The 16156-nt window shown below is 51.1% G+C and overlaps 1 protein-coding gene across 3 annotated transcripts in view; it reads right to left on the reverse strand.

The window, feature by feature from the left end:
* KLHL3 (kelch like family member 3) overlaps nt 1-16156 on the reverse strand; it is an 89680-nt gene that overhangs the window by 67243 nt on the left and 6281 nt on the right. For all 3 annotated transcript variants that reach the window (XR_005457350.1, XM_038772751.1, XM_038772752.1), the window contains exons 2-3: nt 10510-10629; nt 560-666 (exon numbers count right to left, since the gene is read on the reverse strand). Coding sequence is in view for 2 of the 3 variants with exons in the window: in XM_038772751.1 (XP_038628679.1) it covers nt 560-666; nt 10510-10629 (227 nt within the window). In the remaining variant the exon portion in view is untranslated. The remainder of the gene's footprint in view (nt 1-559; nt 667-10509; nt 10630-16156) is intronic.

Below are 16156 nucleotides of genomic sequence, written 5' to 3' on the forward strand. Positions count from 1 at the left end.
TCCCACTGGCCCTCAGGAGGCCAGAGGTGCTGAGCAGCAGGGAAAGACCAGGCAAGAAGACAGATGGACAGAGGGTCAAACCCCCAGCACTGACCTCCAAGCCCCTGGCCCATGCTCAGCCACGCAACTCCCATCGCAGGGGGAAAGGGAGGACCAAGACTAGCAATGAGAGGCCGTCCACCATCATCATCATCCTTATCAACCAACTCACAGTTTCCTGTTCCAGACAGAGCCAGCACATCACCTCCCAGCCTATAGGAGGTGCCGCCCCCAACTAGGGAATGGCTCTCTAGTCTTTCTCTCCTTCATTCATTCATTCAATCATATTTACTGAGCGCTTACTGTGTGCAGAGCACTGTACTAAGCGCTTGGAAAATACAATTCGGCAACAGATAGAGACAATCCCTACCCAACAACGGGCTCACAGTCTAGAAGTAGAGTAGCATCACCTCCAAGCCAACCGAGAGCTGACATCCTTCCCCACCTGGACCCCCATGCCTCCAGCCTCCCTCTCCGGTTTGCAGCTGCTGGTGGGAACCTCCGCTCTCTGCTCTGGTACCTGTAAACATGGCGCAGAAATACGGGCTGCAGGCTGCCAGGACCACACGATGAGCTTCGATCTCCACATCTTCAGCGACAATCATCACATCACACAGCATCTGCTTACTGAAAGGCAGCAAGGGTGAGAGCAGGGTTTCAATATGCAGCGGTGGGAGCTTGGGGTCTGTTCCCCGGGTCCCAGCAGGGTCCCCCTCACTGGAGTCAGCCCTGGAGGGCTGCCCCCTCTCCCCCACGTCCCAATCCAAAATTTCCTGGGAATTCCTAGAGCAGGCAGCACTGAGGATTCTGGGGTTTTCTGAACCTCTTCCACTGCCCTTCCTCAAGACAGAGGAGAACTGAGCAATTTAAATGCTTAATAACCTGCATGTGTCTGACACCCCCGATTAGACTGTGAGCTCCCGGAAGGCCAAGGATTTGTGCCTTGTGCTCCAGTGGCTCCCCGGGAGCTTATTTCAGTGATCTGCACTCAGCAGGAATTCGGAAAACATAGAGAATGGACAGATTGGTCAATTCACTTGATTGACAAGTCCGTGTACTGCCGGCAGCCTGCGAGTGACAGATGCACAAGCAATCCAACGTGGAGAATGCAGAGTCATTGCTGTGAAGGTCCTTCTGGGAGACCACCATGCCCAGCTCTGGAACCAGGGGAGACTTCTAAGGACAGCCAGCTGCTCAGAGAGAGCCTGGCAGGGAACCTCCCCAAAACAGAGAGGGTCCTACGGGGCTGAGGCTCACAGTGGTCCCAGAGATAATGAGCTCTGGGTTTGCAGAATCATATTCACTGGCCCCTTGCCCACCGCCTCAGAGTTAGTTGTAGAGCTAGTGAGGAGGGAGCAGGTCAGGAGTGGGGTGCGTTGAGAGTTGTGGCCACTAGCTTCCTCTCCAGGCCCCCTAGAGCAGCCACCCTTAAGGTGGCAGAAAGAGGTTACTCCCCAAATGCTAGGGGGGTGAGGGCAAACCGGGCACAAACAGAGGGTGAGATCACAGACAGGAAAAGAAACAATTGATCAAACGCCATTAAATTGAGATGTTCAAAATAAGGTGAGCACAGTTCAAGACCTCTACAACCAGGAAACGCAGGAGTTCACTGACATTATATTCCCTACACAGGATAGTTGGGCAAGGCAGTTCCCCCGCTCCTGGACAGGTGCCTTCACCACAGCTCTCCTGTCGAAAAACTACACCCTCCATCTAAAGGCTCCTGGACGCCATTTCCTCAAGTGCCAGAAGTCACTCAAGAACAAAGAAAAACAGCAGCTCTAAAGTACTTGAGGGCCATGAGGTCCAGCATCCCAGACGCCTCTGGCTCCTGACTAAAATCTCCCCCACCCCCAGGGGGACTGACAGTAGTGGGGAAGCCACTCTGAGGGCACCTCAGGTCTGGAGCACTAGTCCATCAACGGGATTCGTTGAGCAATTTCTGTGTGTAAAACACTGTACTAAGCACCTGACCCTCACAGAACCATCCCCCAAGAAAGCAGCCCAGCTGCAGCTGGGGTGATTCTCCAGAAGGACCCTCTCAGCTAGCTACACACCCTCCCCCAAAACAAGAGAGGGACACAAGTATCCTGGAACTGCCGGGTCTGGGTCCTCTGCACTTGGCCAAACCCTGCCCCACCCAGAGAAGGTCTTTGGTATGGAGCCGAATCTTCACTCTCATGGACAGGAACCAATATCCCGAGTAGGAACCACAGTGGCACAGATGGAAGGGAGAAGAGGCTTAGTGAACTGACTTAACACCTGAAGCCAGCAGCCAGCAGAGTCACAGTGCTCCTCCATCAGTCTGGGTGAGAGATGGAAGAGAAAGAATTGCGGTGATGAGGAGGACCTGACTGGGATGTGGAAAGGACGGGGCGGGGAAAGGAGGTGACAGGGAGGGGAACATCAGGGAAGACAGTGCCTGAGGGCAGCCTTGTCCCTGTGGCCAAGCCTAGACCAAATAGCCTGTCTCTGGTGAGGACAAGGAAATACCCTGGTCCTTCAGAGCAAGGTCCTCTGGGCTTCTAGTACAACCCAAGGCACCCACTTTGCACTGCCTTCGACTTGAAAGTATAAGTGCTGCTGCAACATGGAGGATACCAGTGAGGGAACGCAAAGGAATGTCCAGGCCTCAGCTCCTTGGGGATGGGCAGTCCCAGCCCCTCTTCTCTTTGTGCCTCTTGCAATCTGATGCTTGGCCTTTTCTCCTCTCATTCACACTGCTGCCCAGAATCAGGCTGCAACCAGTCAGACAGTGAAAGTCGAACTGGCCAAGGACGCTACGTGTTTCCAGCTCAGGTGAAGAAGCTTGACTGACCTGAACGGTTGACATAGGGATTTTCGATGGGCTCCCTGGGCCCACTGCCGTAGATAACTAGGCGCTGGAGGCACCTCAAGCGGGAGGCTTTCTCCAAATGCCTGGAGCGAGAATACATCTCACCTGGGAGGTTTGGTCCCTGCGCCCAGGTCGAGCCCATCCTGGGAGGGGCATTGGAATGAGAGTAGGGTTGGTCATGGGGTGGGGGGCATGAAACCAGCCTCTCCTTTGCCTGTCCTGTGTAGTCCAAGAGGAGGTTCATGAATGTGAGGCTCAGAAATGGTGGAGGCCACATGTGCTTGGGCCAATGCCATATGCCATGGGGAGAAAACCACCAATGGGGAAGGGGCTGAAGCATCCTGGAGCCTCCAGTCAGACCACCTGGAAAGGCCTCCATGCAAGGCAACAAGGTTGCTGTCTTCTCTTGGGTGAAAAGCGACCATGCTTTGCACTGAGCCCAGGGTGCCACAGAGCCCCTCTCACTTTTGACCTCTTCTCAGCCCTGCCATAGCCTGACCACAGAGATGTCTCCATGGGGCCCCTCCAGGTTCCATCACTGGGAGGGCTGGAGCTTAAACTCAAAGGAAGGGCCTAAGATTGCAGACCGGGAGCGGGTGGCCGGACCCATGGAAGGACCAGCTGGTGGGAACGCTGAAGCGGGATACCAAGGCTTTGGCCCAGAGAAGTCTGAGAACAGGATTGATGCTCCTCAGCCTCCAGGGATTTCAGCATGGGCAGTTCCGGGAGCTGGGGTCAGATAGGGACCTATTTGGGGCTCCTTCCAGCTCCAAAATGATCTGCGGGCCATCACGGTGCGCTGCCACATGCCCAAAAATTGGTTGTACCAAGTCATTCATTCATTCAATCATATTTATTGAGAGTTTACAGTGTGCAGAGCACTGTACTAAGCACATCACTACAGCTGGTGAGTGGGGACTGGAGGCTACAGATGACTTCGGTCCCCCATGGAACTTACAGCCAGAACCAAGAATAGTTTTTAGCCCAAAGGATGAGAAAACTGGGGAGACTGGATGAAGAGACTAGTAAAGGCAGTAAATCCAGGATAGCTGGCCATCATCATACTGGTCAGGCAATCAATTCTGGAGTGTTGAGGACCTCTAAATTGGGAGACACCCAACACAAAGTCTGTCCTGAGGATTCCTTCTCCTTCTCCTGTCCTCTACTCTCCTCTTCCCAGTTCTGGAATCCTTCACAAAAACCAGAGGCCCGGGGGAAAAACATTAAATCATTTGGTGTTCAGGAAGCGAGTTGCGCGGTATAACAAATGAAAACCTCTGCTCCTGAAGCAATGTTTGGACATCTCATCCCCCTTGCCCTGGCCAGTTGCTTCAGACCTTTAACTGCCCCCTCAAACCTCTTGCCCCCCCGTCTCTCCCATCTCTTGTCCCTAATGACCTGGCCAAATATTTTATTGAGAAAATTGAAACCACCAGGCATGATCTCCCAAAAATCTCCTCTGCTCCTCTCAAGGCCCTCCCTCCTCCTGCTCCTTCTTCATTCTCCCAACTTTCCCAGCAGTATCTAAAGAGATCTCCCACCTCTTCTCAAAATCCACCCCCTCTACCTGCGCCTCTGACCTCATCCAATCACACCTTATCTTATCTCGCTCCATCCCTCCTCCCCTCCTTAACTTCCATCTTCAACCGCCACTGGTTCCTTCCCCTCTGCCTTCAAACATGCCCACGTCTCCCCCATCCTAAAAAAACCCTCTCTTGACCCCACCTCCCCTTCTAGTTATCACCCTATCTTCCTCCTACCATTCCTTTCCAAACTCCTTGAACGAGTCATCTACTCCTGCTGCCTCGTCTTCCTCAACGCCAACTCTCTCCTCGACCCCCTCCAATCTGGCTTCCGTCCCCTACATTCCACTGAAACTGCCCTCTCACAGGTCACCGATGACCTCCTGCTTGCCAAATCCAACGGCTCCTACTCTATCCTAATCCTCCTCAACCTCTCAGCTGCCTTCGACACTGTGGACCACCCCCTTCTCTCAACACACTATCCAACCTTGCCTTCACAGACTCTGTCCTCTCCTGGTTCTCCTTTTATCTCTCTGACCGTTCATTTTCAGTCTCTTTTGCAGGCTCCTCCTCCCCTTCCCATCCCCTTACTGTAGGGGTTCCTCAAGGTTCAGTTCTTGGTCCCCTTCTGTTCTCTATCTACACTCACTCCCTTGGTGAACTCATTTGCTCCCACGGCTTCAACTATCATCTCTACGCTGATGACACCCAAATCTACATCTCTGCCCCTGCTCTCTCTCCCTCCCTTCAGGCTCGTGTCTCCTCCTGCCTTCAAGACATCTACATCTGGATGTCTGCCTGCCATCTAAAACTCAATATGTCTAAGACTGAACTCCTTATCTTCCCTCCCAAACCCTCCCCTCTCCCCAACTTTCCCATCACTGTTGATGGCACTACCATCCTTCCTGTCTCACAAGCCCGCAACCTTGGTGTCATCCTCGACTCTGATCTCTCGTTCACCCCTCACATCCAATCCGTCACCAAAACCTGCCAGTCTCACCTCCGCAACATCGCCAAGATCCGCTCTTTCCTCTCCATCCAAACTGCTACCCTGCTGGTTCAATCTCTCATCCTATCCTGACTAGATTACTGCATCAGCCTCCTCTCTGATCTCCCATCCTCCTGTCTCTCCCCACTTCAATCTATACTTCACGCTGCTGCCCGGATCATCATCATCATCATCATCATCAATCGTATTTATTGAGCGCTTACTATGTGCAGAGCACTGTACTAAGCGCTTGGGAAGTACAAATTGGCAACATATAGAGACAGAAACGCTCTGGGCATGTTACTCCCCTCCTCAAAAATCTCCAGTGGCTACCAATCAACCTACACATCAGGCAAAAACTCCTCACTCTCGGCTTCAAGGCTCTCCATCACCTCGCCCCCTTCTACCTCACCTCCCTTCTTTCCTTCTACAGCCCAGCCAACACCCTCCGCTCCTCTGCCACTAACCTCCTCACTGTGCCTCGTTCTCGCCTGTCCCGCCGTCGACCCCCGGCCCACGTCCTCCCCCTGGCCTGGAATGCCCTCCCTCTGCACATCCGCCAAGCTAGCTCTCTTCCTCCCTTCAAAGCCCTACTGTGAGCTCACCTCCTCCAGGAGGCCTTCCCAGACTGAGCCCCCTCCTTCCTCTCCCCCTTCTCCCCCTTCCCATCCCCCCCACCCTACCTCCTTCCCCTCCCCACAGCACCTGTATATATGTTTGTACAGATTTATTACTCTATTTTACGTGTACATATTTACTATTCTATTTATTTTATTTTGTTAATATGTGTTCTTTCGTTGTCTGTCTCCCCCTTCTAGACTGTGAGCCCGCTATTGGGTAGGGACCGTCTCTATATGTTACCAACTTGTACTTCCCAAGTGCTTAGTACAGTGCTCTGCACACAGTAAACGCTCAATAAATACGATTGAATGAATGAATGAAATGCTTGTCCCCGCCCTTCTTCCCTCCCTGACTGCTATCTTCAACTGCTCATTCTTCATTAGCTTCTTCCTCACTGCTGTCCAACATGTCCCACGGCTACCTCCAGTTATCATCCCATCTCCCTCCTACTATTTTTCTCCAAACTCCTTAAGCGAGTTATCTACACCCGCTATCTCCACTTCCTCTCCTCCAATTCTTTCCTTGACCCTCTCCAATCTGACTTCTGTCCCTTTCATTCCAAGGTCACAAATGATCTCCTTCTTGCCAAATCCTGCAGCCTCTACTCCATCCTAATCCTCTTCAACCTCTCAGCTGCTTTCAACACTGTCGACTACCCCCCCGCCCCCATCCAACATTATCCAACCTTGGTTTCATTGACACTGTCCTCTCCTGGTTCTCCTATCTCTCTGGCCACTCCTTTTCAGTCTCTTTTACGGGCTCCTCTGCTGCCTCCTATACCCTAAATGTGGGAGTTCCTCAAGGTTCAGTTCTGGGTTGCCTTCTATTCCCCATCTACACCCACTCCCTTGGAGAACTCATAAGCTCCCATGGCTTCAACTACCATTCTATGCAGATGACTCCCAAATCTACATATCTAGCCCTGATCTTACTCCTTCTCTGCAGTCTGGCATTTCTTCTTTGTGACTTTGGGTGAGTCACTTTACTTCTCTGTGCCTCAGTTACCTCATCTGTAAAATGGGGATTGAGACCGTGAGCCCCTCGAGGGACAGGGACTGTGACTGAGCCGATTTGCTTGTATCCACCCCAGCGATTAGTACAGTGCTTGGCACATAGTAAGCGCTTAATAAATGCCACAGTTATTATTATTATTATTATTGCTTCAGGACATCTCTACTTGGATGTCCCACCATCAACTCAAATTTAACAAATCCAAAACAGAACTCCTTATCTCCCCATCCAAACCCTGTCCTCCCCCAGACTTTCCTATCGCTATAGACAGCCTCACCACCTTCCCTGTCTCACAAGCCTATAACTTTGGCATTATCCTCAACTCATTTCTCTCATTCAACTCACATATTCAATCTTTCACCAAATCCTGTGAGTTCAATCTTCACAACATCGCTAAAATCTGCCTTTTCCTCTCCATCCAAATGGCTACCATGTTAATCCAGGCACTTACCCTATCCTTGATTACTTCATCAGCCTCCTCTCTGACCTCCCTGCCTCCTGTCTCTCCTCACTCCATTCCATACTTCACTCTGCTGCCCAGCTCATTTTTCTACAAAACCACTGTCTGTTTCCCCACTCCTCATCCACCTCCGCATCAAACAGAAACTCCTTACCATCAGCTTTAAAGCACTTACTCATCTTGCCCTTCCTACCTTACCTCACTGCTTTCCTACTACAACCCTGCCCACGCAATTCATTCCTCTAATGCCAACCTACTCACTATACCTTGATCTCATCTAACCCACCACCAAACTCTTGCCTACATCCTGCCCTTGGCTTGGAACATCCTCCCTCTTCGTATGCAACAGACGATCACTCCCCACCTTCCAAATCTTATTAAAAACACATTTCCTGCAAGAGGCCTTCCCCAGGCCCTCATTTTTGTTTCTCCCACTCCCTTCTGCATCCCTCTTGCACTTGGATTTGCTCCCGTAATTCACCCCTCCCTCAGCCCCACAGTACGTCTTGTCTTGTCTTATGTTGTCAGGTCATTTCCGACCCATAGCGACTCCATGGACGCATCTCTCCCAGAATGCCCCACTTCCATCTACACTCATCATGTGAGTGTATCCATAGTGTTTTCTTGGTAAAAATATGGAAGTGGTTTACCATTGCCTTCTTCCACATGGTAAACTTGAGTCTCCGCCCTTGACTCTCCACCATGCTGCTGCTGCCCAGCACAGGTGAGTTTTGACTTGTAGCAGATTGCCTTCCACTTGATAGCCTCTGCCCAAGCTAGGAATGGAATGGGTATGCCTCTCCTTTCCCTCCCATAGCTGAGACTGATAGAGTACTGGAACCTCTCCAGGTACGGTACTGAGAGGGGAACAGTATATATATATATATATATATATATATATATATATATGTATATATGATATGTGTGTGTGTGTGTAGATATATATATATATATATATGCATCATTCATTTATTTATATTGATGACTGTCTCCCCCTCTAGACTGTAAGTTTATTGTGGGCAGGGAATGTGCCTACCAACTCTGGTATATTGAACTCTCCCAAGCACTTAGTATATAGACCTCTGCCCACAGTAAGCTCTCAGTAAATATGACTGATTGATTAATTGGTCTCATGAGGAAAGTAAGGGGAATCCCCATGTAGAGGCAAGAGGTGACACCCCCACTAACCCCCTCTGGAGATCCAAAAAAGAGAGACTGAAAGAGGAACTGCACTGAGAGCTGGGCAGACTGAGGCATCAGAGTCCCCAGGGACCGGCTCACAAAAGGGAAGGAAGGAGAGGAGAGGAGAGGGGAGAGAAGGAAAAAGTAGAGGAAGAAAGGGGAGAGGAAGGGAGAAGAGGGGAGAGGAGAAGGATAGGGAGTGGATAGAAAGGGGAAGAGAGGAAGGGAGAGGAGGCTCACAGCAGCCTCCAACGGCTTGTCAGCAGCCGATCTGGTTAAAGTTTTCATGAAGAAGGAAGTTGGGCCACACCTGGCCAACAGAGTTTGAGGAGCCAGATTGGGGTTGGGAGGATTTGGGGCTGGGGCGGTCATTCTGTCAGCTGGGTAACAAAGAGCAGAGCAAACCAACACATTTGACTGTAGCAATTCCTTGAGGACAGAAGCCGGATATCCCCACCACCCAGCCCTACACCCTGCTCTACCTTGCACTGCCAGGACCCTGTTTTTTAATGGTATTTTTCTATTTATTATGTGCCAGGCACTACACTAAACACTGGGGTAGATGCATGATAATCAGGTTAGGCACAATCCATGACCCACATGGGGCTCACAATCTTAATCCTTATTTTGTAGATGAGGTAACTGAGGCACAGAGAAGTTAAGTGACTTACCCAAGGTCACACAGCAGACCAGTGACAGAGCCAGGATTAGAACACAGGTCACCTGAGTCCCAGACCCATGCTCTATCTAATAGGCCGTGCTGCTTCACTTGCAGGAGACAAACCAGGACCAATGAACTAGACCACAGGGCCAACCCTCTGGGCCTCTCACAATACCAGGCCAGGGCAGCCAGGAAAATGAGCTCTTGGCCCTGTGCCCAGAGTCGGAGAGCAGGAAAAAATAGGCAGCTCTGACCTAGAGAGTCAAAGTGTTTCTCTCACACACACACACCCTCACCCCCCACCAAGACTGGCCTCATAATGTGCCCTGCTCTGGGAATCAGCAGACCTGGGCTTTAGTCCCAATTCTGCCTGCCGAGCCCATGCCGACAGTGAAGGTGACTGACTGAAGACCCTCCTAGGGCATTCAGCAAAGTGGACAAGCCCAGCACAGATCCTGACAAATCACTGGCAAAGGTACACACACACTTGGGAAGGCAGAGAGAGAAAGAGAGAGAGAGAGAGAGAGAGAGAGAGAGAGAGAGAGAGAGAGAGTGCACACAAGCAAGCAAGAGCACACAGAGGGCCATGGCTCTGCTGCTCAGGCCACCACCACGCAGATTGCAGCACCTTGTGTCAACCGGAGAGAGGCCGGATTTCATCCCACCCCAGGAATAAAGTGCAGCTAAGTTGTGAGACACGACTGGTGAAGCCATTTTGCCGGCAGAGTTTGGATGGCAGAGGTAGGTGGGGCAATGAGGGACGTGGCCAAGGCATTCTTGGCACCAGAATTTCCCAGCAGTCAAGTGTGGGTGTCTTGATGACGCCGTCTCTGCCCTCCCCGTAGGCAGCTGCTGGAAGGCCAGGGAAGAACAGAAGTCTCAAGAAAGGGTGAGAGCCGCTGCGCGTGGGGACGGGAGCGCGTGGGGACGGGAGCACGAGGTGTTCCAGAAACCGAGGGGGAGAGGCTCCCCACCTGCAGGAGTCTGCTCTCAATCAGAGCACAGCTGGGGAACAAGCAGCCTGCATCAGCTAGGAAGGTGGGCAGGCGGGGATGGTCTCTAATGGGCACCATTTCCCACTGTTGTGGGCACCCACTAACCAACTGCTCCAAGCAGATACTTCTGCTCAGGGGAGAGGCTGGAGGCCAAGGGTCAGGGATGGGGACAAGTGTGAAATAGGAACGGTACCTCCTCAGTTCATTCATAACCCGGAAAGCCTTCCCCATATGTGCCGCATTGACCGTAACCGTCCGCTGCTCCTTCCCTTCATGCTCCGCTCCCACCGGGGACTGAGACGTCAGCTTGTTGCTATAAACAGAGACGGGAGAAATAGGAGGGATGGGTAGGGATTGGGAGGATAGAGGGGGAAAGCACATTTTAGCCACTCAATCCTCCATTCCTCTTATTGAATCAAGCTTCGACTATCAATACCAGTCACTACAGCCCACCCAGGATGGACCCCAAATGGACCAGCACTCAGTCAAAGGCTAAGTCAGCCTGCCCACTCACAAGCTAAACAACAGAAATTCACTCATCTGGGGCAAACTGCTACCCTCTTGGGCTGCGGGAGAGGGACTCTTAGGCAAGTCAGTTTCACCAGTTTGAGTCCAAAAGTGTTTTCCACACCACGTCCCTCCAAACTCTAAACTCAACAACTGGCAGAAGCCATGGGCCCAAGCTGCCGGCCAGTCAGACTCCTACAGAAGCCAGAGGATTCAGCACCCCCGAGAAGAGGTGATGGCAGTGGGAGAGAGCAGGCTCCAGATGACCAGCCCACAAAACCCCAGAAAAAGCCCCAAACAGACAGGATGGAAACCCCCAAGGAGTCAAGCAAGGCTGGGAGTCTAAAGGCCTCCTCTCCTCTGGGGTACAGGTCCCCACAGCCCCCGGCTCCCCCACATCACCCCACCTGAGTCTAGGCAGAGCAACACATGGCAACATTAAATATCATCAGCCACAGCACAGCTCGCTCAGGTCAAACCGTCCTCCGTGCTGAGAGCCCGGGAGCAGGTCCGGGTGATCACAGGGGCTCATGGGGCCCGCTGGGATTCAGAAGCCCCCCTCCATCCCTGACCTTTGACATTACATTACTGCTACAAGAAATCCCACCAAGAGCGGTGTCACTACTACTCCTACTTCCATCTCTGCCTTCGGCCTCCAGGCTTCACCTCCCACAGTGCAGCACAGCCTGATGTGCCTTTGATGCTGCTGCCTCCATCATTTCCCACCCACTACCAGCATCTCCCAGGCCCAGCCCCCTGCCACAGGGTGCCTGTGTGAGGAGCCCCTGCCTCCAACCACAAGTCCCAAGAGCCCCCACTCTCAAGTACCCCCATACAGGTACCACCACCATCACTAGTAAATCAAAGAGTTATCTCGCATCTTCCCCAGCGCTTAGTACAGTGCTTGAATACAGCAAGTTTTTAACAAATACCACAGATATTATTAATATTATCAGGAGCCATTTAGAGGATGTCTCTGTGTGTTTCAAAGGGTTTTGAAGCTGGGGACTGAGAGAGCTGTGATCTGGGGGGTTCGAAGGAGAAGGAGTTACAGTCGAGGGATGAAGACAGGAATGGATTTGGAAATGGGAGAGACCAGAGCAAAGGACAGGGAGTGAGAGGGTTTGCTTGGGAAAACATGGAGCTTTAATCTGAAATGAAAAATATATGAGCAAAAATGTACAAGTTCTAATAATAGTTGTAACTATGTAAGTGCTAGAGGTGGCTGTTGGATTTATGTGGCTTAGAGTGCTAGGAATTAATTTGGGAAAGCTTGCTGGAGGCCTTCAATAATAGGCCACAGAGTAGTAAATTAAAATCCGCAATTTTATGGCTTCTATTAATGATTCAAGGAAGGTGGAGTCTGGGTGAAACTGTGGGGGATGGGGGTGCAGATTCATTCAATTCAATGCAATCACATTTACTCAGCGCTTACTGTGTGCAGAACACTGTACTAGGCACTTGGAAAGTACAATTCAGCAACAGAGACAATCCCTACCCAACAATGGGCTCACGGTCTGGAAGCAGGGAGACAGACATAAAAACAAGTAAACAGGCATCAATAGCGTCAATATAAATAAATAGAATTATAGATATATCCACATCATTAATAAAATAAATAGAATAATAAATATGTACATATATACACAAGTGCTGTGGGGCATGGAGGGGAAGGGAGGGAGTTGGGGCGATGGGGAGGAGAGGAGGAGCAGAGGAAAGGGGGGGCTTGGTCTGGGCAGTAAGATGCAGTGAGGCTGTAAATTTTCAGAAATCTCCTTTACTTCATCCTTCACATTTTTTTCATATTTTGTTAGTCCCTCACTAAGCCCCACAGAAGGGGTTTCAGGGACAGAAGCTTCTGTGCTTTGAGATGTATGTGATCCTGGAGTGTCCCGCAGAAATGATGAACCTCAGTCCTGAGACGCTAGAACCAGAACCTGCACAAAGGATGTCCCTTTAGTGCCAGGAGCACTGGCTCTTCAGCAGTGCTCAGTGAGGACCGGGGTCCCTCTCCCTGCCGTTCCTCTCCCCGCACCAGCTCAGCTCACACCCACGGCCTTCTGTGCCCTCAGGGAAACAAGCTTCATAGAGAAGCTTGGAGAGGGAGGAGAGAGGAGAAGAGGAGTGCAGTAGTAAATGCTGCTTGACAACTCTGGGTCCAAAGCAGCACCCCTCATCTTCCCTTCTTGGGGCAGCAGGGCCCCACCCTCCTGGTTCCTGTTCCCTGTGCAATCCCCTCAGAAATATGCCACCCTGCCCCAGCCGCCTGGTTGAGCCTCTGCAGAAAACCAAGTCAGCCACAAGTCCTGACTCCATCGCCAACCTGGGTGGGGAGGTGGTATGGCATAGCACTATGATACAGTCATGCTGCCGCACATTCGTTATCAGTGGACGGGGCGTGAGGTATGTCATCAGGCATCTTATGGAGCATGAGGGCCCCACAAGTCAGGTTAGCCCCAGGCTCTGAATTTCCTAGACCCAAGCCGGCCTGGGAGCAGGCCTGAACCTCAGCAATGAGGTGACTGCTAGGAGGAAGAACCCAGGTTGGACCCACACCTGATGGAATCCTGCCCAGGACTGAAGACTGCTAAGAACCCAGAGTTCTCCATGCAGGGCAGAGACCAATTCCTCGGGGCAGCAGGCAAAGGTGGGGGGTGGCACGCTGAGCTGGGCAGAAGGGAGAAGGAAGAGGAGCCCTGCTGAGTCAAACTCAACCTCAGTGACAGTCCTTGGCAGCCAGACAAGCCACTCCATCCATCCATCCGTCATTTTCCTAGTGTCCATGCCCTGCAGACCTGAGAGAACTGAGTGCTGAGATGACAACGACAGAAACAAGGCCCAGGGGTGAGTGGTGAGGGGGGAAATGTTGGATAAGTTTGTGAGGGGCAGGAGAAAAAAGAAGTGGTGTAGGGAGGAAAACGAGGTAGAAGATATGATGGCCAGAGCCATCAGGTCCAAGATCAAAGTGCCAAGGGGCAGCTCTGCATCTACTGGCCACAGCCTGCCCTGTTGCCACCAACCACAGCCAAGGAACACAGCCTAAACCACTGCCACCAACCTGGCCAAGGCCTGCAGCCTTCACAACTTTTGGACATCAACACAGTGCCCTACTAAAATGGTATCTCCTCCAAGATTCCCTGACTAACCCCTCATTTCCCCACTGTATTTGCTCTCCCTTCTGCATCGCCTAAGCACGTGGGTCTGAACCCTTTAAGCACTTTGATATACTCACCCCATAGCCCTTATATACATATCCTTAAACTCTGCTGTTTCCCCTACCTGCATTTTAATGTCTACCTCCTCCACTAGATGGTTAGCTCCTTGAGGACAGGGATCATTTCTACCAATTATATTGTACTCTCACAAGCACCTACTACCCTGGTCTGCACACAGTAAGAGCTCAACAAATACCAATGATTAATTGAGTCTCCCCCTCCAACTCTTTAATGGGGGGAGGGGCTGGGTCAGCTACAACCAATCTCCCTTAAATTCTCCCACTCAGTCAAGAAAGGGTTGAAGCTGAAGAATCCGGTAGGTGAGAGCTCCACTCAACAGACAGAGGAAGGGGAAAGCTTTGAACTGAGAGATACTGCACAAACTTAGTAGTGACTGTGGTATTTGTTAACCACTTAATATGTGCCAAGCACTGTGCTAAGTGCTGGAGAAGAGATGAGATAACCAGGTCGGACTTAGTCGCTATCCCACATGACTCTCAGTGTAGTGGATAGAACACAGGCCTGTGAGTCAGACAGTCATGGGTTCTAATCCTGGTTCTGCCATTTGTCTGCTATGTGACCTTGGGCAAGTCACTTCACTTCTCTGGGCCTCAGTTACCTCAACTGTAAAATGGGGATTGAGACCGTGAGCCCCTCGGGACTGTGTTCGACCCGATTTGCTTGTATCAACCCCAGCGCTTAGTATGGTGCCTGGCACATAGTAAGTGCTTAACAAATACCACAATTATTATTACTAAAGGAGAGGGAAAACAGGTATGGAACCCCCATTTTACAGATGAGGAAACTGAGATTCAGAGAAGTGACTTGCCCAAGGTCACACAGCAGACAAATGGCAGAGCCAAGATTAGACGACTAAAGGAGCAGCACGGTGTAGTGGATAGAGCACGGGCCAGGGAGTTAGAAGGGTCATGGGTTCTAATCCTGATTCTGTCATTTGTCTGTTGTGTGACCTTGGACAAGGCACTTCACTTCTCTGGGCCTCAGTTACCTCATCTGTAAAATGAAGACTGAGACTGTGAGCCCCAAGTGGAACAGGGACTGTGTCCAACCTGATTTGCTTGTATCCACCCCAGCGCTTACTACAGGGCTTGGCACATAGTAAGTGCTTAACAGATACCACAATTATTATTACTAAAGGAGAGGGAAAACAGGTATGGAACCGGCAATTTACAGATGAGGAAACTGAGATTCAGAGAAGTGACTTGCCCAAGGTCACACAGCAGACAAGTGGCAGAGCCAAGATTAGATGACTAAAGGAGCAGCATGGTGTAGTGGATAGAGCACAGGCCTGGGAGTCAGAAGGGTCGTGGGTTCTAATCCTGGTTCTGTCATTTGTCTGCTGTGTAACCTTGGGCAAGTCACTTCACTGGGCCTCAGTTACCTCATCTGTAAAATGGAGACTGAGACTGTGAGCCCCAAGTGGGACAGGGACTATGTCCAACCCGATTTGCTTGTATCCACCCCAGCGCTTACTACAGGGCTTGGCACACATAAGTGCTTAACGAATACCATAATTATTATTAACCCAAGTCCTCTGACTCCCAGGCTCGTGCTCTTGCCACCAGGTCATGCTGCTTCCTAACAATCTAAATGCTTCATTAAGACATGACCTAACAATCTAATTCTGATAGTGGTAGTCTTTCAGGTTAGTTTTTTCCCCAGTGACTCTTTCCGAAATGGAAAGTTTGGAGCTAATCAAACAGTGGCCCAAACAGAAAACTGTATTGGCTGACATTTCTACCCTCAATTTCTATGGAAAAGGACCCACTAGTAGAAACATTTTCAACCATATCTGCAGTCAGGTGTTCCCCAAAGCACTAAGTATCTTGGTGCCTGCAAACCCATGGTGGCAGATGAGATGCCCCAGGGAAATGTCTTCACTACTGCTTGGTGGTGCTCCTTCCCAGACTTGGCTGAATCCATCAGGTCAGCACAGAACAAGTTGTGCTCTAAAGCTTTCGGGCTCTGCTTCCCCAGGTTTGATCCAATTGTGAGATTCCCCAGGTAGAGCCGGTGGGGTGCCCTGCCCAGGAAACAACTGTGCGGAAAGGAAACTGGCGGCGGCAGGGAAGAGATTTAACTGATACTAGCCATCTC

Source organism: Tachyglossus aculeatus, chromosome X1, assembly GCF_015852505.1.
Source record: "Tachyglossus aculeatus isolate mTacAcu1 chromosome X1, mTacAcu1.pri, whole genome shotgun sequence".
Classification (NCBI taxonomy): Eukaryota; Metazoa; Chordata; class Mammalia; order Monotremata; family Tachyglossidae; genus Tachyglossus; species Tachyglossus aculeatus.